We start from the raw sequence: 24,916 nt of genomic DNA, 5'->3' as shown, positions 1-24,916 counted from the left end.
GGGGGGGGGGTTGAGGGATGTATCCTTTATTAAACTTACTTAATCAAATAATTGACATGCAAAATTAGCCTTGACTAAATTGGGTCAATTAACCTGATCACATCGAGATGGTACCACAAAGGACTCCAACACTAACGTACCTCTGAGCTAAATCTATAGAAAAGTCTGAACAAAGCCAAACTAGCTCTTGCAGTTCTACCCTTTAGGTGTTCAATGACTGCCACTAGAGAGCAGTCACATGAACTCTAGACCAGACTTGATCAATCAACGTTTCATCAAATTAAGGTTTAAGAACCCAAGAAAGGAAAAATATGGTTTATTTCATAAACCTAATCACGTTGAGATGGAATACACATGGACTCACATCCAATCAGAGTGATTAAGGATAAAAAACACTAAGACTTGCATCGAACTTATGAGCAAATCAGATGGAAAAACAACCTAAGGAAAAATTACATCAGATTTAAATAAATTTGAATTGGTTGATATTTGCTTGAAAGTTTAGTTTGGTTTAGTTTGAATGTTTTATTTGTTTATTTGTTTTTTTTTTTTGGTTGAGGGTTTTGTTTGTTTGATTTGGTTGAAGGTTTTTATTATTTGTTTTTGGTTGAAGGCTTTTTTGTTATTTGTTTTAGGTTGAAGGTTTTGATTTTTTGTTTTGAAAGCTTTTTTTAGAAGTTCTGTATTTTGATTTTAAAGTTTTGGATTTTAGTTTGAAATTTTTTTATTTCGAGTTTGAAAGTTCAGACCCAATATCAACTATAGGAGCTCCATAATTCACATTTAAAAGAAATTATTTTCAAAGTATCAAAGAATCATATTGTTGAAAAACAAGATGCATATAAAATTCCTGTAATTAGTTACTAAAATTTTTGTTCCTTAAATAAAGAACACAAACTTTAAAATATTTGTATAACATAAAGTCAAACACTCATAATAACTATTTATAATAACAAAATCTCATAAATGACCACAAATATGCACATAGATGTACAAATATAGTAATCCAAGGATTCATGTCTTTAAATTGTAAGATGAATGATGTTCCGCAAATCTATGTCGAGGGTGTAGCCATAAGGAAGTTTAGATTTCCATAGCTTTTGAAAAGTGATGGGAATTCTTCTCTAAGAAACATATGGTACACATTGCTTCGTAAAATTGGCTCCATTTCCATTGATAACCAATATTGAACCTCTAAGCAGGGGAATTGAGTATGCTCCAACGAACCCTTCAGGTTCGAGTACACGGATTTCCCTACCAAAGACAATGCAACACTGACTTACAAACAAAACCATGCAGAAAAGTTGCTGGAAGTTGCAGTGATCAATGTGTAGTGGGATGAAATCTATTTCTTTATAAATATTTGTTGTGCAACTGTTGGGCATACACGAAGGGGACAAGATTTGCCATAGCACAAGCCTCTTAATCATGCATTTGAATAGTATCGGTAAATTATCCTCTTCTTCATACGAACAATGCCAAGTAGATCACCTCGAAGGCCTTGTTTGTAGTTATAACAACTTCCAAACAGCATTGTGGTTTTATCTTTGCCTTTCATCCACCTTTTGAGTTTCAAATAAGTCGACTTTTTCAACAACCCCTGTAGGCCTTTCAGCCACAATCCACACACAGTTAAAACAATCTTCCGTTGTTCCAAGTTACTAAATACTCTAATATAAAGATATAATCCTTCCAGTATATTGGTCGGCCTACCTTTCAACTACTCAAATATTCAAAGTCTGCTTTTCATTTGTCCGCGCCTCGTGAGTTGACCATCAGAATCAATTTTGAGAAATGGATAGGGAGGTTGTTCTGGTTCCTGTGGTAATGGTTCAAATGAAAGAGAAGGGGGTGCATACTTGAACCTACTATTTTTGACTATACAAGATAACTCCATGGGTACATACTCCTCCACAGGTGATGTACGTTCCACTTTTGCAATTTTGGATTCCTTACCGATCTTAGCATACTTTTTTATTGGCTTTTTATTCTTATTTCTTTTTTGTGTTCTGGTCAAAATAGGCTTGCTAATGTTGGACTTTAGCCAAGACTCAGCATGTGTTCTACTAAACTCAGCACAAGATGGGAGGAATTCTGCTCCTCTCATCAACGACCTCTTTCGAGTACCTCTTCTGGGTCAGGTAATGTCACAACTAAGTTGTCGCAAAGCATGTTTAGGTTTTTGAATCCTATGACAAACCTGATAACTGGATTGTTTATTAGGTGACTTCGGTCAATTGTCAACTTCACACTGACTTTGAAAGCAACAATGAGCTTTTCAGTGGACATTTTCTTACAACAAGAATGATGAGTTAAATGTCATCTAGAGCTCAATCACGACTTTAAAATCTTTAAAAAAATAATCCTTAATTAGAATTTCAATTTGATTAGTTGTAGTGAAGTGAGAGTTTACAAGTCAGAGTTAGAGTATTTTCAATTCGGTCAAAAGAGTGTTAGATTTTTAAATTTTAAATTTGAGTGGGTTATATGGAATTTGGTTGAATTTAATGAACTTTGAATGTTTAATTGAGTTTGAGTGAGTAAAAATTTGTTCAAACTGGATATTCAATTTAAAATATTGATAATTCAATTATTGTTTGTTTTAAATTCAATGATTCAATGATCAATAAACTCCTATTAGGGTCCCAAATATAAATTTTATTAATTGGAATAATCTTATACAACACTACATGTAATATTTCTTTAGGTAACATTCATTAATGAGAAGCATCAGATGTACACCGTTATAGCTCACCAATTGATAAGAACCTCCTAAATATAATTTCTCTATCGCAAACAGGCCTTCCCATGTTGGTTCAAACTTACAACCTATCTTTTGAAAAACAAGGATTGGTCTTATAAGGAGTAATACCAATTCTTATCGTGAGCTTGAATCATCTTAATTTGATTGAGTTTAAGATTTTATTGAGCTAATAGTCCTCTAAATAGAACCAAATGTTATGTTAACGAGGTTCCTTTAGACAAGTAGCAACTCATCATGAAGGGATTTGCACTTCTAATGGGAGCACGACCTCACACTCATAAACTAAGGCAAATGAGATGGATGGAATTGGGATTGATATGTGGTTTGGTAAGCCCATAAAGCGTCCACTAACTGCTCATGCCACTGTCGCTTAATGTCTTCAAGTATCTTCTTTAGGATCCGAACATAGGTTTTGTTGAGTGCTTCAGGTAATCTATTCACTGGAGGATAATATATTGTTGAATACCTTCAATCAATGTTGTGTCACTTCATAAATTTATTTATTTTGGTACTTCTATATGCAGGGGTGTTATCTGATATGACTTGTCAATAGACATAGAATCAATATACAATAAAGCCTTGGAAAAATTGCAATAGATGGTGAGCTTTTACTTTTCTCAGAGGAATGGCCTCTGCTCAATTTAAGAAGTAATCAATCAATGTCAGCATGAACCTATGTCCCTTGGATGAAATAGGGTCAATAGTTCCCATGATGTCTATAACCTAACATCAGAGGACTATGAAGTGATTGTGTGAAGTAATAAATTAGGTGGATGATGTAAAACTACATTGTGTATTTTGCACTGATTGTAACATTGTGTAGTCTCCATACAATCACTCATCATCGCTGACCAATAGTATCTCCTCCTTTTTATCATTATTGTAATTCATCCTTGTGAACACCATATAATTCTGAGTGTACCTCTTTTATAATCTACTGTCTTTCATGTCTATCTAATCAATGTAACCACATATGATCAAAAATACTTTAGTAGAATGTATCATTTATAAGGATATAAGATAAAGCTTTGATCTTCACTTGATGAGCTAGTGACTTATCTTGAAGTAATTTTCCCTCTCATAAGTAGACCACAAATGGTTGTCTCTAATCAATTGATTCCTTAACTGTAGTGACAAAAACTCCTCTTTTGATTTTTTTGTTGATGAATGTATTCTATATTACTTGAGGAGAGTACCCATCAACCCTGAACTTCAATCAACACAGACTCCTCTTCCAAATAGGGTATCTCATTAGCCAACCTTCCTAAGCATCCATGATGGTATTGAAACCATAGGGTATTAGGTACAAGGTAATGTTTGGTATCTGTTCAAGTAAACTTATAGTGTGCTGGTAGTATTAATGAATTCATGGATTAGAAAATTTTATAAGTTTCAACAATCTAATTTATTACTAATTGTGAATCTATGAACACTTTGATTGCATGAATTTCCATCATAATTATTAAATGCAGATTGACAATTAGGGATTCATACTTTGTCTCATTGTTGGTACACAGCTCTGATAGATGATATGAGAACCACATCATCCCATGATAAGGAATTATGAATATCAATCCTATTCTTGCTTTGAAGATGACAACTTACTTTGAATTGAGTTTCTTCTTAGCCGATAAAGCACCATCAAAGTAGAACTCCCAACAAGGTTTATCTCGATCTTCTAAAGCCATGATTTGTTTATCAGATAAGCCATCATTTAAAAAAGTGTTAGCAATTAATTGATGCACTGCTAAGAAATCAGCCAGAGTCTGGCCTTTGATAGCACGCAAGGAAACGAATGTTATATCAAATTGCAATAAAATCCTTAACTATATTGCTAGTCTTTCTAATAGAGTCGGTGGGGTTATTAGATAGTACAAAGGATTAAACCTAAAACTAGATTGACTTTGTCAGATAGCATATAGTGTCTTAATTTTTGAATTGCAAAAATTAAGGTCAAACAATGCTTTTTGATGGAACGATAATTCTTTCGATTAGGATAAATCAATGACTCGAGTAGTATAACGTGTTCTTACCTTCCTCATTAATTTGGGCTAATAAGGCACCAAGGAATTCATCTAAAGGAATAATATGGAAGATTAAAGACCGATCTAGGATGAGGGTTTTTAATACTGGATGTGTCTATAAGTATTGTTTATGCTTCCAAATACTTATTGGTAGTTGTGTCCCAAAGAAACTTAATATTCTTCTTAGTTAAATTAGAAAACAATCGATGCCTACCAGAAAAGTTAGAAATAAAGCATTTGAGGTATGTCAGCCTACCTTAGAAGGATCACAATTTGGTTAGGCTTTTAGTATGTGGCATTTGACCATCTCAAGATCTATTTCAATCCCACAGTGCGTACAATGAATCCTAAGAATTTTCTATAAGTAACGCCAAAGGCACGTTGTAATGGATTCATCTTCAGGTCTTATATACATAAATGTTCAAAAATAATTCTCCGATCATGTAAGTGTCCTCATGTTCTTTAGTTTTAATCACTAGGTTGTCAATGTAGCATTCAAATTGTTTGTGGATGATTTTGTCAATGATCTTTGTCATATATCGGTGGTTTGTGGCACCAGCATTCTTCAGGCCAAAAGACACGACTTTGTAGCAGTAAAGTCCAATTATAATCGTGCTTTAGAAGCCACCTTAATTTGGTTATAACCTAAGGATTTGTCCATGAAGGAGAAAATTGTATGTGATTAGGCAATGCCAACCATTAGTTCTGGTATGGACAAAGGGAATCCATTCTTAGCACATACCTTATTGAGATCTCGAAAGTCTATGCACACATAATTTTTTCAATTCATCCTTTTAACCGTGTTGACCTTACTTTTGGGTCAACCCTTTTCCTTAACTTATATCCAATTGAACCTAGTTGATTTGAAATTTGAGCTAAATTTTAATAAACCTTAATTTATAATTTAACTAAATGAGATTGAAAAAAATAAATAAATAAAACCAATTAAATGAACTTCAGCTAAACCCTAAAATTGCAGCTCACCTAGCCTCTCTTCAGATGGCCTCGACGATGCATTCATAAGCCACTGCAGTTGCCGACGACTTTCATATTCCTACTCGTGCTCCTCTTTGAGGTTCAGAGTCTGATTTTCATATTGACAAGTCATGTAATGTTCCACAATCTTTCCTCGATACTCTTGAAGGTGGTGGTGATCACACTTTCATTAAAAAACTTGATAAAAAAAATGGAAAGCCTGCTGTTATTCTAACTGAGGTTGAAACCAGTACTCTCGCGTCCTCTTGGCGTTTTGCTCTAGTGGAGAAATTCCTTATGATTACCCAAAACATGATATCGTTAAGAAAGATTTTGATGCTATGAAGCTATTGAGCAGTTAGAATATTGACTTATTTGACGGCCGGCATATATTGATTCAGTTATCTCACGATGCCAATTACACTCGCATTTTTTATCAAAAAGTTATCAAGTTTGACAATCGTTTGATAAAAATTCTGAAATGGACAGTCGATTTTGATCCAAAACTAGAGTTCCCTATCATTCTTGTTTGGATAAAGTTTTTGGGGTTAAAATTACATTTGCTCAACTTGAAAATTCTCTACTCATTAGCAGCTGCTTACAGTAAGTCTCTCAAGGTGGATACTCCTACGCTTGCTGTCACCAGACTCTCTGTGGCTTGTCTGTTAGTTGAGAGAGATATCACGCAACCAGCTCCGGATGAGATATGGAATGACACCACTTATAACGGGTATTGGCAAAATGTTGAAATATAACCACACCCTCTCTATTGCACTCATTGTAGTATGTTCAGTTCTTATATTTGTTATCGCTTGCATCCTCATCTAAGGCTGAATATCGCTAAAAATCAACCAACTAACATCCCTGCTGAGAAGGTGCAACTCGATCCTCTTTCCAACACCGCAGTTCCTGATGAAGAACGTCATACTACAGGTACAGATCTAATTGTGCTTATACTACTCATTGTTATTGAAGAAGACACACTTACATGGCAAGACACATGAGAGTGCACCTTTGATCCAATAAAAGATCAGCTGGTACAACAAGTAGTTGCTTCTAGTGTTCAACAACCTACACATGTCCGACATACTTTAGATCAATCCACTGATCAGGTGAGCCAATCTTCGGATGAGGAATGACAGGTCCATTCCAAGAGGAAGAAAAAGAATGGAGGCTGACTCGAGCTTTGGAACTTATTGGATGATACATTGGTTACTACTGGCAATGACACTCATCTTACCAATTTATTAGCTGGCTCATTCCCTATAACTAGAGGCAGAGACAAAGCAAAATTGGGTCACTCTCTAGCTACTTAATACTTCGTATTTTGGCACTTTTTTGTTTTTTTCTTTAGGCCTCTCATGTATTTTTCTGTATTTTCTCTTTTTTGAAACCATTTGCATGTGGTGCTTATCGTGTGGGCAGGGTGTCATGTTTGGGCCCTCCCACACAATCTATATGTATCCTACTTTCTGTTTAATATATATGTGGTGTACAGTCTTAACACTACCATTGTCGGATTCTAAGTCTTGAATGTGAAAAGTGAAAAGTTGTGTTAGTTGATAGTCAGTGTAAAACTTTTATCGAAAATATATGACATGAATCTCTTAAATCATTGTCACAATCAGTAAGACACAATAAAGAAAATGTATTCATGTAGATGACCCCATTTAATGAGATAAAGACTAGTTGTTATTGTTATTGTTGGTGTGATATAGAATTTAGCTGCCTCAACATTTTTTTAAATTTTGCTTATTTTTTTAAATTATTTATTTATTAGGAGTTATATTAAAATTGCATACAACAACAATAGTAACAACAAGTTTTTATCCCACGAAGTGGGATCAACTACATGAATTATTTTTCTCTATTGTTTCCATTTTAGTATCATAATTTCATTTAATTCTAATAAAATAAAATTGCATTATATTTTTTATTTGCTTGATATTACTGTGTGAAATGACATGAACATGTTTGTCACATCAGACTCATAAAAATTGAATTTTTTAACCTTAAAATATAAGCAAAATAAAATTAATGATATAGCAATATTTTCATTATAAATATTGAATGAATTATTACAATTTTAAAATAATTTAAAATTCGAGAACCTCCTTATTAATCTCAATGTAATATATTATTGGACTAATTGCCTTATGTATGAAAGAATGTGCATACATAAATCATCATTAAACTCATGTCTTAATTGATATATTTTATATGCATAGCCTTGTGAGTCTCATTCTTAAAATGAAAAGATCCAATAATTAAGGATTGGACAACTAAAGAAAAATGTACTAAAGAATTAGCATGCATACCCCTTATAGTCAAACAGCTTAAGTGACTAAGTTGTAAGTTTATTTTATTAAATTAAAAAATAATCAAGCCTAAATGTTGACCATTTGATGACCTAGTTAGGAGAGTATTTGTTTTAAATTTGATGTATGTTAAGAAAGGTAGAGGTAAACCTAAAACGAGTCGGGCATGTTGTATAAAAAAAGATCTTAATTTTTTAGAATTAAATGAAAATATGATACTTAATAGGACAATGCAAAAAAATGATTCATGTAGCTACTTCCACTTAGTAGAATAAAGGCTCGTTGTTGTTGTTGTTATAAAAATAATCAAGCCTATCATATATATGCATATAGACCAAGGACATGGTTTTAAAAATGTTTAGGTGAATTTAGTTGACTATCCTTCTTAAGAGGGACTATAATATAATGGGTAGGGCTAATTAACCTTTGAAGAGATTTGAAGCTACAATTTATAGACATCCAATTTATAGACATCCATAAAATTTAGGTCCAAGTTACTATCTGATTAGCAACTCTCTCCTTATATTTAGGCTTAAAAGCCAATATTCTTCATAGCTATATCATAACGCCCTTAGTTTTTAAGCATTTTCTAACTTTTATATAATTGAGATTATACCCTATCTAAAAAAGATTAGTCAAGTTAAACATAATTTTGACCCTAAAATATAAAGCACGACCTAGACTAATTTTGAGGATTTGTAACTTCTCATATTTAAGTACCATGTCTCTTACTCTTTTAGCATGTATGTATTAAAAAATCAATTCCAAAAGTTAGATTCAATTTCATTTGAAATTCAAGATCATATCCTTAACTAAAATCTCTGAAATCATAAAAAGTATTAGTCCTCATTTTAATTAAGAGTTTGTTATACGAACGAAACTTACTTGACATGTAATTATCTATAAGAACTTATATTTATAGAGAGCTTATATCCGAGGATAAAATAGACCATAATTGATTCAAGTATATGAGAATGAGAAGATCCTCAGAAATATAAAAAATATAAATTTTAAAACTTTACATTTTTGTCATTGAGTCTATAAAGAAATAATTTTTTTTTTCTTTTAGAGCAATATATTATTTTCTAAGTCATACTCAATCACAAAATAGTAGTTTTAAATATGTTGAGAAAATTTCATATACCTCCCTCAACTTAGCTATCACGAGTGACAGTGATCGCTTAACTTCATGATGGCTTCCTAGCATCATTCCTTGGCTCTACATGCAAGTCCCATCCCACAAGTGTTTGTATTTTGATTCCTCAACTATACTCGTTGCAAACAACTTTGTCGTTTGCCTTCATTTCTTGTTTCTCACACTAGGTTCTCCAAAGCCAATGACAGCCTCTATGGCTAATGCTATAACACAACTCCACTTTTCACTAGTGCATAGCCGCTCTCCCCTCCAAAAAAACATTCACTATTTCTCATTTCAGATCCACTTCGCTCATGTCCAAACATCATTTGTCTTGCTCTTCACCAATTTCTTCTAGTTTCTCCCAATTACTCCATCAGAAGGTCCTGAGGTTATGCTAGTTCCCTTCAAACTATAGTCATCACACCCTATTTCAATTGATTTTGTCATCTTAGAAGCTCCTTCAAATATTGTTTGCACCGCTCATTCTTTTATAAATGTGGAGGGAGGGCAGTAGGTTTCAAGTTTGCTTCCACCACTTTTCATTCAATTTCCTTAAATTTTTCATCAAGCCTTAATTTCACCTTTACATAAGCCAGGTTAAGCAATTCAAAGCAAACTCAAACTCTTCTTCACTAAATATGAGATCTTAACTTGTTCAATCATTTTGTTATCGATTGTTTATAAATTCTCGTTGGGTTATCCTAAAATAAATGCCATTAACAAATTCTCTATAAATCTTACCAACTCCTACATAAGTTGTTGCTCCTTCATCAACTAAGGTTAGTACTTGGAAATAGAATCCAATTGATATTTCTTTGGAGGCTAAAATTGTTTTGCCTACCCTACTATTTCAACATATGTATCTCTACACTAATAAATATTACCTCAAACATTTTTTTTTCTTTTTTAAGGAATGGCCGAAGGTTATTATACGAGCCCCGGTCATCCCTCATGTGCTTAAGAATTCGAGTATCACGCCCTACAGTTGAGAGGATACGAACCCCAGACCAAAGGAAACTTATAACTGACAAACAGATGTCAGCCAACTGATCTGAGTACGCAGAGCAATATTACCTCAAACATTAATCCTGCTATTCTATAAGTTACTAATCTTCCTCATATTGGTGAAGTATTAGATGATTGTGATTCACAACATACTCTTGATTGTGATGGGGGAGTGGTGTGTTGAAGGATAGAATGTTCCATTCCTAAGTCATCAGATAGGAGAAAAAAATACATTCATCACTCTTCTACTTTCACCAGACTTCAAGCCAAGGGAGCTAAGTGATTTTCAGACCCCAGTGTTTGCTTGTGTCCCATGCTACATTTATTTTATCTAATGTGTGTGTGTTTGTTTGTTTTTTTTCCCACAATTCTAATTAATTACCCTCTTATTGTACATATTTTTTTAATTAGTAATAATTTTGTGGTTTAAAATAACATATAATATTTCTATTTCAACAAGCTCTTAAGCAAAACAAATCCACACTAGTATCAAAGAAAAACTCAGTTATGTAAGAAGTTAATTGATTTAACAGTTGATGAAGATTCCATTGTAGTCTCTACAAAACTACTTAATTACATTGAGCACCCAGTCATATAGTGAAATCGTCTTTTTACAAAGACGAGAACAAAACAGACTCGGCCTCCGGAAAAGCTGCTTTGTTGCAAAAAATAAAGCTTAATTAAGCATGAACAATTCAAAGAAGAATTGGACATGAAAATAGCTCCAGAAATAAAACTACTCACGACTTGAAATTGAATCATTTTAAGAAAAAAATATATATAAATCTAATTGGCACAATGTAAGGCGTTTGGGTGTGTTTGTGACCAAATTTAGTCCAACTAAAATAGAATCAAACTAAATAATTCATAGAAAATCACAAACATTAAAATGAATTAAATCAAATAAAATCGAACTGTACCAATCAATTAACAGTCATTGGAATCTACAGCAGATGTAAACCATCCTTAAGCTTATAACAGTTTATAGCAAAACTAAATAAAAATAAAAATAAAAATTCAAACAAATGCCCCTCCCACTATCTCATGCCCAAAAGGAATAGATCAACTGAACAATAGAACTACATAATACCAATGAAAGATGATTAAATTTCTGGATCTGTTTATTGTCTGTCCTACAGTGTGGAGCATAGAAGATATTGACCCAGAGTTAGCTATCAAACAAGTACAAATCCAGTACTAAATGATCTTTAGAATCCTCCATACCTTCACTAAGTTATATAATAAATTTTGAATAAATATAGCATAATAAAGAACAATAAAAAATGGCATAAAAAGGGGGAAACCTGCCTAAGTGGACGTGCAGCATGCAGTCTTTTTATCACCCGGTTGCTCAGGGGTGATGGCTATCTTAGTTCCCATTAGAAGGGTTGAGTTTCCACTAGACTCAGCTTCATTGGCAACAAGAGCTTTCTTACCGATTATACGGTAAATCTCCGTGAGAAGAGTCTGGAAGGCGGACTCGACATTAGTAGATTCAAGAGCAGAAGTTTCCATGAAGTAGAGGCTCTCGCGCTGGGCAAATTCCTTCGCATCCTCAGTAGGGACAGCGCGAAGAGTGCTCAGATCGGACTTATTTCCAATAAGCATAATAACAATGTTCTTGTCAGCATGACCTCGCAGTTCCTCTAACCACCTAGCGACATGATCAAAAGACTGCCGTTTGGTCATATCATAAACAAGCATTGCTCCAACAGCTCCTCTATAGTAAGCACTAGTCACCGCTCGGTATCTGACAAATATAGGCCAACAAGATGACATAAAAATTATATACATTTTAAAAATTATTTATACAAAAAAAAGATTTCTTGGGCTTTCTATGTTTCTCAAAGAAAATTTACAGGTGCTAGAAAGATGACTGATTATCTCACAAAAAGGATAATGATAAATTTAAAGAGAAGGTCAACAACAACAATAAGCCTTTATCCCACTTAGTGGGGTCGGCTGCATGAATCCTTTTTCTACATTGCGTCCTATTGAGTGTCATATTTTCATTTAATTCTAGCATAAGAAGGTAACTTGATTTAAAAGCATTCATTTCGATTTAGTCAGGATATCATTTAAATTATGAAGCCTATTACAGATATAGCCATGATTTATATAGCCATGCCTTACTACTTTGTATTTAACACTATAAACCTGGAATGGTCTGGAGTACATCTAGAATGAAAATCATATTCCTCAAGAGCGCAAGTCAAATATTACTATTTGCAAAACAATAGAATAGGATATTTCAATTTGGATTTATGCCTGGCAGGTCTACTATGGAAGCTATACATTTATTGAGAGGTTTGATGGAGAAGTTCAGAGATAATAAGGAGAATCTACATTTGATTTTTATTGATTTAGAAAAAGCTTACGATAAGGTTCCAAGAGATATCCTTTGGAGAGTTCTCGAGAAGAAATGTGTTGATATGACTTATATTCAAGTCATTAAAGATATGTATACTAGAGCTGTTACTTGTGTTCAAACTGAAGGAGGATTGACAAAATATTTTCCTATTTCTGTTGGTTTACATCAGGGATCGACTTTAAGCCCATATCTTTTTGCTTTAGTTATGGATGGTCTTACTGGACATCTACAAGAGGATGTACCTTGGTGTATGCTTTTTGCTGATGATATTCTTCTCGTGGATAAAACGAGAGAAAAAGCCCAGGAAAAACTTGAATTATGGAGGTCTACATTGGAGTCTAAAGGCCTTCGTTTAAGTAGAACTAAAACTGAATACATGGAATATAATTTTAGCAGTAATAGCTCTAGTGACAGAAGTGTGACTTTGGGTGATCAAATTATTAAAAGGTGTGAACGATTTAGATATCTTGGGTCCGTTGTCCAAAACGATGGTGATATAGATGGGGATGTTAATAGTAGAATTCAAGTTGGTTGGTTGAAGTGGAGGAATGCTTCGGGCCTTTTGTGTGATAGAAAAGTACCGCTAAGACTGAAAGGAAAATTTTATAAGATGGTGGTGAGACCTGCAATGCTCTATGGCGCTGAATGTTGGCCTTTAAAAGAGAAGCATAATAATAAGTTAAGTGTTGCCGAGATGAGAATGATTAGGTGGATGAGTGGCTTTACACTTAGAGACAAAATGCGGAATGAATATATTCATGATAGGGTTGGTGTAGCTCCTGTGACAAACAAAATTAGAGAAAGTCGTCTTAGATGGTTTGGTCATATTAAACGTCGACCATTAGATGATCCGATTAGGAGAGTAGATGTTTTAAATTCGACTAGTGTTAAGAAAGGCAGAGGTAGACCTAGGAAGACTTGGGCTTATTGTATTAAAAATGATCTTAATTTACTAGAACTAAATGAAAATATGACACTAAATAGGACGCAATGGAGAAAAAGGATTCATGTAGCCGACCCCACATAGTGGGATTAAGGCTTTGTTGTTGTTGTTGTTGTTGTTGTTGCAAAACAATAGAATAGAATGTCAGACGTAGCTCACGGAATAATAAAATATCAGCCACTATTTATTCAAGCTGAAGCTTTAACGAACTTAAAATGGTGCTCAATATTGTAACTTGAAAGGGACAAATAGACATAAATAAAGATCAAGCTCAGACCAGCATTCAGAGACAAGGAATTACCTCAGCCTCCATTGACATATAAGAAGCACTACCCCTGGAAGACATAACCAGTCATCTAACTTTTCAACCGTTAGATTAATGATATGTCCAAACTAAATTGATAAGAAAATAGTATTTATTTACAAGAATGACTAATATTATCCCCTAAATTATTAATACATAGGTTAAAAACTTGAAGGGAAAATGCGTGTGCTCCTCCAAGGAGTAAAATCCATCTCTTTCATCTCCCTTTCTCACAGATAGAGGGAGGCTCTAGTCATATTGATATGATCTAGAAATCTTTCCAATCAAACTATAACATATAGGCCATCAATCAAGTCTTAATGTGTGAATGATGCATATAGCTAAAATAATTAAGGAAAGATTATTAATTTATGTTTTACATAATCGCACGTTCCTTGAAAGAAAAAAATATGCTCCTTATTTCAGCATATGTATGATTAGAAAAAGTATGCAACTGCACAATTGTGCATTAATGCTGTTTCCTTAATTTTTCAGCGTGACCTTCAAGAAAAAATCAAAACTTGATGGATGGTCTATGATTTTAAAGAAAATGTACTTTCATCCTATTGACAGGATTGAAGCATTTTTTTCTATCAAATTATAGAATACTAATCAAACTTTGATGCATGCATAATGACTGAAATTGAAACAACTAAGTAAACATCGACAAAGTGAAATTAACAGAAACACATACTCCTCCTGATTAATTTCAGAGTTCTTATTTGTATACTACAAAATACTGCATATTTACAGGCATATCACCCAAAGCATATAACTCTTATTGATATAAAAATCTCAAAAAGTGCAAAGCTTTAGTTGATAGTCATAAGAAATTCTACTGATAGGGATAACCATACTTGTTTCTAATCTTAGCACCAAGGCAGTTATTTTGCCTTTTCCTTAATGGTATTTGTTGAGAAAGTAAGCTTCAAAATTTTAGAACATGAATTTTTTTATCTAAACTCCCTTCAGCTGTTACTTGTAAGGAAAGTCACACCAAAATTTAAGGAGGCCCCCATATTTACTTGTGTCACGGACACCACACTTTCTTGCTCTTCCAAGAGACCAAGTTGCCCCCTACAAACATGCAGTATCCTGATATGGACCTCTATCATTAGTACAACTCGTCCAATTAGAGACACAATAGCCCTCAATGCCTACATGCCCATTCTTCTTAAAGATCAATCTCTTCTCTGGTGCACTCTTCAGGTACCTCACAACCTAATACACTGCGTTCATATTCCTTGGATTATGCATGTATCGACTCACCACGCTCACTGCAAATGAGATGTCGGGACGATTATGACTCAAATAGATCAGGCAGCCCACCACTCCTGCAATCAATTGGCTCTCCTGCCTCTAAACTTAGCTTAACCTTCTGATCAATTGAAGAGACTACAAACTAGCATCCTAGCATGCATGCTTCTATAAGGAGATCCAGTATATACTTTCTCTGAGGCAAGACCACCTCTCTTGTCTATGGGCAACCTCAATCCCAAGGAAATATCAAAGCTGTCTGAGGTCCTTCACCTCAAATTCCTTATTCAATCTTACCTTTAGCTAAGCAATCTCTGCCACATTATCACCAATGACAATCATGTCATCAACATACATAGCAAGCATAGTGGTGTGACCTCCATGTTGTCGAAATGACACCGTATGGTTGGCATTGATTTGTAGATATCTCATGCCCATTATAGTCCTTCTAAACTTGTCAAACCAGGCTCGAGGATACAGTTTCAAGCTATAAAGTGGCTTTCTAAGCCTGCACACCTTGGCCGCCATCAAGCCTGTACCGAATCCTGGTGGTATCTCTATATACACCTCCTCCAGTAACTCATCATGAAGAAACGTATTATTCACATCGAGTTGGTGTAACATTTACCAAGCATCCACTGCCAAAAAAATCAGTGTACTCGGTATGGTCATCTTCACTAATTGTGCAAAGATTTCAATCTAGTCAATATCATACGTCTTATTGTACCATTTTACCACCAATCGTACTTTGTAACACTCCACATCTCCTTTTGGATTTTATTTCACTGTGAAGTTCACTTGTACCCAACTGCTCTTTTTCCAACTAGTAGTGGCACTATCTCACATGTTTAGTTTTTATTGAGAGCTCCAAGATCTTCATGCTTGGTCACTTTCCACTTAGGATCCTCATTAGCAATTTGCCAACACTTTCGAATAAAGACAGTGTCCTAACATGCAATGAATGCTCAAGGTATAGGTGATATGTTAGAGTATGAAATAAACTAAAAAACATCATGTTCTCACCCAAAACAATCATAAGGATGTCCCACATTCCTACGAGAGGTCTTTCTTGCAACTATGGGGTTTGAAGTAGACCGAAGAGGAATCATATCACATGTGAATTGTGAGTTTGAGGTGGATGGTGTAGGTGTCTCTAGAGTCGGGACAAACTAGGGCAAGCATATGTTGGCATGAGTGGCACTGCAGGCATCGTTCCCTCATTTTGCTTCCTCCTCCTTATATATGCCCTAAGCTCCCCTTCAACATGAATCTCACCACCTCCGGCTTCAGTCACCTCATTTTCTGACTCCTCAACCGATTCCTCCCATATCACGGGACAAGGCATCGCTACCACATGTATCAATCTCTCACCAGACTACTTACCCCTTCTTGCCTCATACCTCTAGTATAGTATCTGGTGAGTCACTAGGGTGAGGTCACCTCAAGGGTGTAGTACATTTCAAGTTCTTTGAAGAACACAAACAGTCTCTTCTCTATCGGGCTACAACAAACATATCCCTTCTGAACAGTAGAATAACCCATAAAAACATATTTCACAACTCTAAGATTTAGCTTCCCTACAAATAGTTTGCTGTCCTTCACAAAACATACACATTCAAATACCTTCAATGAGAGAATCTCGTTATTATTATCTCCATTTAACATCTAACTATAAGACTTCTAATCCAACATTCTCGAGGGCATTCTGTTGATCAATTGAGTAGATGCCACAATTGTTTGCCCCACAAGTGTTTTGGGATATTCAACACGATCAGCATGCTTAGGACTGCCTCTAGGAGTTGTCATGAGTGGCACTGCAGACATCGTTCCCTCATTTTGCTTCCTCCTCCTTGTATATGCCCTAAGATCCCCTTCAACATGAATCTCACCACCTCCGAGTTCAATTTCCTCATTTTCAGACTCCTCAACTGATTCCTCCCTTATCACAGCACAAGGCATCACTCCCACATGTATCAATCTCTCACCAGACTACTTACCTCATACCTCCAGTATCGGGTGAGTCACCAAAGGGTGAGGTCACCTCAAGGGTGTAGTACATTTCAAGTTCTTTGAAGGACACATCCATGCTCACAAACAATCTCTTCTCTATCGAGCTCTAACAAATATATCCATTCTGAATAACAGAATAACTCACAAAAATACATTTCATAACTCTGAGATCTAGCTTCTCAACAAATAGTTTGTTGTCCTTCACAAAACATACATAGTCAAATACCTTCAATGAGAGAATCCCGTTATTATTATCTCCATTTAAAATCTAACAATAAGACTTATAATCCAACATTCTCGAGGGCATTTTATTGATCAATTGAGTAGATGTCACATTTGTTTGCCCCACAAGTATTTTGGGATATTCATCGTGATCATCATGCTTAGAACTACCTCTAGGAGTTTTCATGAGTGGCACTGCAGACATCGTTCCCTCATTCTGCTTCCTCCTCCTTGTACATGCCCTAAGCTCCCCTTCTAGGAATTGTCTATTCTTCTATTTTGCTACTCGGTTTTGTGCCGATGTGTATGGACATGGGATTTGATGTTGTATCCCCTGGGCTGACAAGTATTCCCCAAACGCCTTGTTGATATACTACGTCCCATTATCGGACATCAATACATTTACTACTGCACCATATTGAGTTTGGGTTGTCTTGTGAAAATCTTTAAAACAATAGCCAAGGAAGGACCCAAGAAAAAGCTTATTTATAAAATATTTAGAATATAATTTCAATTTTCATTTACTTTGCATATTTTAACTTCACCTTGGAACATAATTTGTTGGCTAGTTATGTGAGGAATGGTATGATACAAAAATTGCATTTGCTTTGAATTCCTTTCATTGATGGCTAAACTTGACCTTTTCTCACCAATTTTTTCCTCCATTTATTTTAATTGAGGGTAGCATGCAATCCTTATACATGTCTGCTGTTATGTACTAAAATGTTTTCAGCCTCATATTCTATTTATTGCCTAAATAATTTCCTGTCAGATATGAGTGAGATAGCTTGGTGCTTTAGAAGGTTTTTTATTTGATAAAAATTGAACCAGCTCTTGAAATAGGTTTTTTGGCTTCTAAGAAGTTCTCTAAGTTAGAAGTAAATCATTTCACTTAACGATGAAGATTTACGGTCAATTAAAAAATTATCAAGTCTCAAAATTTATTTTGTTAAGTCCAAAATTTGTTATTGAAATAAATAACAATTTTTTTGCAAAATTTTCTTAAGAAATAGCTCACAATCCTAAAACTATTTGAGGCAAAAAAAAAAAAATTGCAATAGTTAGAATTTGTAAATTTTGAGCAAGATATCATGACTCAAAAAAGTTTTTCTAAAGAGTTAAAGGAAATTTCTGAGAATGTCATTCTTTTAAATTATGTATTCCACAAGACAAATTTGTCCTTCTGAGGTACCTTTGTTTCCAATCATAACTCTGGGCTTTATATGGAGCTTCCATTATTTTTCTTTAATGTGCCTCTTTATTTGCAGTAATTGCACTATAAATTACATTTAAGAGAATTTCTTTGTAATTTTTATGAAAGATTAATGATCATTAATCCTATTTCTTAACCTTCAGCGGTTTTCATAGCCAATGTTTCAAGGATAAGATCATTTAGTATTGCCATCTTTCTTCATTCTTCACCTTGTAAGAGTGAAAAGACTTCATTTAGTGAGAATGTATTCTCTGCTTAAAATCTATAGAAGCACTTGGTTAAATTCATTATCAAGTCCTGAAATAAACTTACAAATCATTTCTCTTATAACAAATTTAGGAATCATTGCATCCTCGCAACACGTCATCTTAAGATTTTGGCAATTATCTAGTTCAGCTCAATAAACCTTCATTGGATTAAAATATGAAATAGCAGGAAGATCACCTTGCTTGATTATTGAGGCTTTAGTTTTGATTTCATAAATGAGAGCAGTATTTTTTACTTTTAAGTATGTTTATTTGTAACATCTTAAACATATTTTGCAACTGTGAAGGACATGATGACCCACAAATTTCAGATATCATAATATTCCATAATTATCATGATCATTAAATATCTTTTATCTCAAAATGCAAACTTTGAGTCTTTCAGCTCTAAGAGAAAATTCATGAGATGATGAATTTTTTCCTTTTCTCTTAAGAATGTTTTCAGAATTTGAAACCAGTCTAGGTATTATTTTTTCATTCTATTGAATATGAGACATGTAGCCCATAAAGCACTTCTTTTGTCTAATTTTCACAATTCATGATGATTTAATCCATAGAGAAAACATTAAACTGGACATAATAAAGAGAAAAATTAAAAAGAAAAATAAAAATTGAAAAATAGGGCCCTAACCTTGCTATAATACTATGTAAAAAAGAAGTGGCTGGGAAATTTGGATTGTTCGTTCATTAAATTAGTATTTATACACAAAACTATATAAAAAAAGAAAATAAATAATTATAATAACAAACGAAAAAATTACCATAGCTACCCATAATTTTATCCATGTAGGGATTGTCATTTGAAACTATGGAAGCCATCCATGGGTTCTTTCATTCCATTTTTATACATGAATTTGTGGGGGAGGTATTTCTTTATAAGCAATGAATCCATGACAAAAAATTTTATTGTTTAACTCTTCCATTGGCCCTCTTGATCCAACGGCCCTTCAAAGCTAGCCCAAATTCCAAAAAAGAAAAGCATTCTCATGTAATTGCCTATTCAAAGCTTACCACTTTCATCAACCTTGTGCTATGATATCAAAACTTATTGCTTCCCTTAAAATAATGGGTTCTCTTGGGCTAAAGGATTCTTTTAAGGATATAAAGAAATGTGTGAAAGCAAGAGATTAAGGTTTGGATAGGGATACCACAAGTCATGGGTCGGCCAAACAAGTTGCGATCCTAAAATAGAAAATCCTAGATAGAACTTTAAATCTTTCGTGCAATAAATATAACCTGAGGTTTGGAACAACTTCAAAGTAGTGGTGGGAGATAAAATTCTACAAGGAGATTAACAGACCACTAGATTTTGGTTAGATATTATAGAAGTTTTAAGGCATAAAAAAAAATAAAAATTACCAGTTAGTTGTGTATAAATGTTTCTAATTTAGGATTGAATTTGTTATTTTTTGATAAATTTCAAGGGGTATATATTTGTCAAAAAGTCAACAAAATAATACTGTGTCAGATTCATCATGGCCATGGCCAATCACTTGATGTTAGGATTTCACTAGTTTTGTGGGAGATTAGAATAGGAAAAAATAGTGATGAATAAGAATTCAATAGCGAAAGCTTAATTTTTCACAGGGAGTGAAAAAAATACAAAATAAGTAAACCTAACACTCAAATAATAGGAAAGAGCAAAATTACTAAATCTCCACCTATTTGGGCTAGCTTCCAAGCCTCCAATTCTTGGATGAAAAATCTAAATTTTCTTCTCAGTCAATAACATCTTTCATTAGCAAAAAAATAAATAAATAAATAAATAGTATTATACAAAACCTAAAAGTAATTGAAAGTAAGAGAAAAAATAGGGGAAGAAAGGACCAGCCCTCCTTTTGAAAGGAGTGAAAGAAGGGGCCAACCATATAGGCATATAGGCCTTAGAAATCCAAAAAAAAAAAAAAAAATTAATTAATAGCATAAGTTTTCCATTACTAACTTCCCATGTGATTTTGCATAATTTCCCAATAAATTTTAAAATATTAAATTCACATAGAATTTAAAGTTTTTTTTTTACTTCTCTCCATATAAACCAATAAAAAGATAAACACATATAATATAAAACAAATAAAAATTATGACATAATAAACTAAATTCTTGATTAACTTGAGTCTTCTTTATGCTTCTCATGATTGATCCAACTGCCTCATGTGCATGTGTTGCATCATAAATGGATGTTAAGCAAAAGCTTTCAACAAACACTTAACGAGTTTTGAAAAAACCCGTCTTAAAAAACATGTGAGGATGGCATCATGGGATGGTAGAAGCATTATTGGAATAGAGAACCATGCCTAAAAATCTGACACTAGCAACTCCATAGTCCTTGGTTGTAACATAAGTTGAAATCCATCTAGAAGTTGAGATTCCCTCAATTTGCATGGCAATCCAAGACGGTTCAATTGAACATAGAAATGCTCATCTATCCTAGAAGAGCAAAATTCACTACATAAAGTTCATTTTTAAGCCCAAAAAAGAATTAAAAATCTATCAAGCAAGAATGATTGTGCAAACAAATATATGGTTCACTAAAAAAAGCTCCTAAGAGGGTAAATTAGTCATTGTCCTCCATAGGGCAATAATTCCTTATCTATGCACCAGTGCAAAATTCATGCCAAATTAGAGAGGAATATATGACATTGAAAGAATGTATAAATGAGGGGCATAGCAACTCATAAAATTCGATAGACAAAGACCCATAAATCCAATCAATAGCCACTAATACTGTGAAGCACCGTATGGCAAGCAATGTAGCCTTGCGCTGCCATTGCAAGTGTCAGCTAGTGGTCCGCCATTAAAAGCGTCAGCTAGAGGGGGTGTCAAAACTCCAAGAAACCCTAAATGAAATAAAATGTTTTACTTCTGCCTCATTGTAATGCATAAAAAAAAATGATGATTGAAACAATATGCCCTATCCCCGCTCACAACTTAAGTTATGCCAAGCCCATAATTCTCTTAGCTAGTTGAAAAAAGAAATATCTTATCGGAATAACAATTTGACATCAACTTATCAAGACCGTCAAGCCAAGTTCAATTTGACATCAACTTATCAAGACCGTCAAGCCAAGTTGATACTACCACTCGAATGAAATAAAACCTCCCTATATCGAGTCTACTAAAGCACGAGAGAAGGCATTTGGAAAATTTTGAACGCATTCACCTCTCCCTATTCTCTTTACATTCGAGAATTATATATTGAATGCATTTTATTTATGTACCTTTAAGTTCCTGCAAGCTATTTTATGTCTTTTATGGTTGATTTCAAGCGCTTTGAACCTAAAATCTACTATAGCAACAAAATTGTAGCTAGCCACAAGGATGTATTCCATTGAAGCATAACTATGCCGATCTACAGTTCTCTTAATTTCTCAAAAAGCTTGTCTTACTATTTACTAACTAGGATAAGGAAAATAATGGGAAGTATTATCAATACAAGAGTGGAAAGTTAAACTTCTCTTACTAATTACTAGATAAAAAAAAGGCACTTTAGCTACAATTGCATGTGTACATCCTGCATATTGCAAATCCGCCCTCAAAAATAAAACATAAAAAAAATTCTTAAACAAAATGAGATATAACTAAACAGCTTCTAGGAAGGACATAATTGACTACATCAATCTCAATAGCTAAGCCATCAAAAAAATTAGCCCATTTTTCCAATAAGAAAATATTCAGCACTAACCTATCAAAATAAAAAAGGAATTTATAAAATGAAAACATTGAATTCCATGTCAGATGTATAAAATATGTACATTTATGGTAAAAATAGGCTACTTACAAGCCCTATTTATGAAGTAAAGATCATGTAGAGTTTCTCAACTTCTTTTAGACTAAATATAAAGTACTTAGCCATCTTTGTTTAGCAACATAACACTAGTTGCTTCCACTTGCTCTGCTCATTCATCCGTTCTCCACATAATTTATAAGACAGATCTAAATCAATCCAAAGAGTAATATATGGTCTTTTTATCCAAGTGCAAGTCATTTGTAACTTCATGATCACGTTTATTTCACTAAATCTCACTTATAAACAGTGCACAACTCAACAAGCATATTGGCAATAGAATTTAATCGATAATGGGCAAACAAATGGCTCAGATAATTTCTATGAGGCATAACCACCTTAAGCAAACGGTATCAAAATTATGGAAAATATTGTTTGGTTAAAAAGAGATTGGACCTTAAGAGAAAGGCAGAAGTGTGCTTAATTTGGAAGAAATTTTTACAGCAAGGAGGAAATTCAACCTTATTGATCTGACTAAGTAAACTATAGTTACCAAATCTTTCGATACTACATTACTTATCCATTGGCAAATAACAAGAATTGCACCTACATCTTCTTAGCAATGTAATATTGAAAGATCTTTATTTTTTTTTTTTTTAAGTTATTGGCGAGTCACTAATAGAATCTAGATAAACAGGATATTCAGCAATGAAGGGTACTAAAATTTACTTTTTTATGGAATTTTGATTTGATTTGGTACCAAAAGTCATACACAAATTGAATCAAACTAATTTTCACCATTTTTCTCTTCAATCGAAGAAGTGAAACCCGAACTAACAAAAAAATCAACTATAATCTTTGTAGGATTGGCTCGCCTGAAAAGAATCAGTGCATACACAAAGATAAATATAAAATTGAGAATTTCTTCAAAAAATAGGGATACATGACACTAACCTTCGCTGTCTTTCCAACGCTCTAAGTAAATAGATTTAAACTTTCAATAAACTAACGATATCAGCTAGTCTTCTCAAAGAATAAGAAGAATGTTAGGTGCAGATAAAACAAAGAATTTTGTAAAATGGATAGTAGTTTGGACAAATCATACTACAATGCCCATTGATATGGATGTGGTATTTGAAATGTCTTCTTAGTGTTAATGTCATCTCTCTTAGCCTTGAAATCCAAAGTTCATTGCTTTAGCTATTAGGGGCGCACAGTATATCCATCAAACACCAAAAATTGTAGGACCAAAATCAAACTAAGCAAACTAGTATAAAATAATTTCCCGCTTATCTGGCCTTCTTGTCATAAACCACGCCGCACAAGTAATGCATTCAATCCAACAAACTTAATCCACCAAAATCAATGAATCGCAAAGTATATCCATCAAACAGTTCAAATATAAATAAAAAACAGCAAAAAATCAAACTCACAAAATCTAATTTTTCCATGATACAACCATCGATCAACAGGTATACGACAATGAAGTAGAAAAGTGACCACAAAAAAAAAAAAAAGAAATCGCAAACATTAACATACCTCTCCTGCCCGGCAGTATCCCAAATCTGTGCCTTGATGTTCTTATTATCAATGTTGAGCGTTCGCGTTTGGAACTCCACTCCGATGGTGGCCTTGGAATCTAAGGTGAACTCGTTCCTCGCGAACCTCGCCAGCAGCTGCGATTTCCCCACCGCCGAGTCCCCAATCAGCACTACCTTGAATACGTAATCGACCTTCTGGCTAAACTCCCCATGCTTATTCGCCATCAAAATCACCCCGATCGATCCAATGAGCCCTAAGAAATCCTCAGATTAACAAGGCAGAGTAGATCAGGAGAAGAGAAGGGAAGACTCCTCGCCTCTCATAGCATCTCCATCCCTAACCAATATCGCTTCCAATCCTACTCATTGACCTCTGAGCATCAGCTCAGTTAAGTTCCATGAATTCGATTCCAGATTATTCTCTGCACTCCGTGCAGGACGGAAGAGCTTGGAGAAAGGAGAACTGGAAAACGTTAGAAGCCGAGAAAGGAGCAGGGAGGCGGACAAATGGAAACGGCTCGTTTGCTGCCTAAAATATTTGTTTTTTTTTTTATTTAAAGGGGCAACCATATTGGTATTTACAAATCTAACATCCACTTAAATCAATTTTTCATTTAGGGGTGTAAACGAGCCGAACACGTTCGAGCAAAAAGTGTATTTGCGTTCGGCTCGTTTGCTTAGCCAGCCGAACACGAGACGTTCACGAACAAAGAGTCGTTTCGACAACTCTGATCACGTAGTCATAAGATATTAAGGATTGAGGCAAGATTTAAAATATCATTTGAATCTAATTTAATAATTTTTATTTTATTTTCTTAATTAATACTTTTAATTGATTATA

General features: G+C 34.1%; 1 protein-coding gene across 1 annotated transcript; it reads right to left on the bottom strand.

Moving 5' to 3' along the window:
• Positions 1-11,230: 11,230 nt before the first annotated feature.
• Positions 11,231-24,584, bottom strand: LOC110025943 (ras-related protein RGP1-like). Its single transcript, XM_020726642.1, has 2 exons — positions 24,074-24,584; positions 11,231-11,974 (listed from the first exon to the last, which is right to left on the bottom strand). The coding sequence occupies exons 1-2, from the start codon at positions 24,298-24,300 to the stop codon at positions 11,533-11,535; spliced, it is 669 nt and encodes a 222-aa protein (XP_020582301.1). The 5' UTR covers positions 24,301-24,584; the 3' UTR covers positions 11,231-11,532.
• Between the last annotated feature and the right edge of the window lie 332 nt (positions 24,585-24,916).

Source organism: Phalaenopsis equestris, unplaced genomic scaffold, assembly GCF_001263595.1.
Source record: "Phalaenopsis equestris unplaced genomic scaffold, ASM126359v1 Scaffold000343, whole genome shotgun sequence".
Classification (NCBI taxonomy): Eukaryota; Viridiplantae; Streptophyta; class Magnoliopsida; order Asparagales; family Orchidaceae; genus Phalaenopsis; species Phalaenopsis equestris.
The sequence above is the reverse complement of the archived record's forward strand: the minus strand, read 5'-3'. Positions and strand labels throughout refer to the sequence as shown.

Excerpts from the sequence above, each read along its gene's own strand:
- LOC110025943 (XM_020726642.1), bottom strand. The coding sequence starts at position 24,300 with ATGGCGAATAAGCATGGGGAGTTTAGCCAGAAGGTCGATTACGTATTC. Across the intron at positions 11,975-24,073 it reads GATACTGCCGGGCAGGAGAG|ATACCGAGCGGTGACTAGTG; the intron begins GTATGTTAATGT and ends TATATTTGTCAG.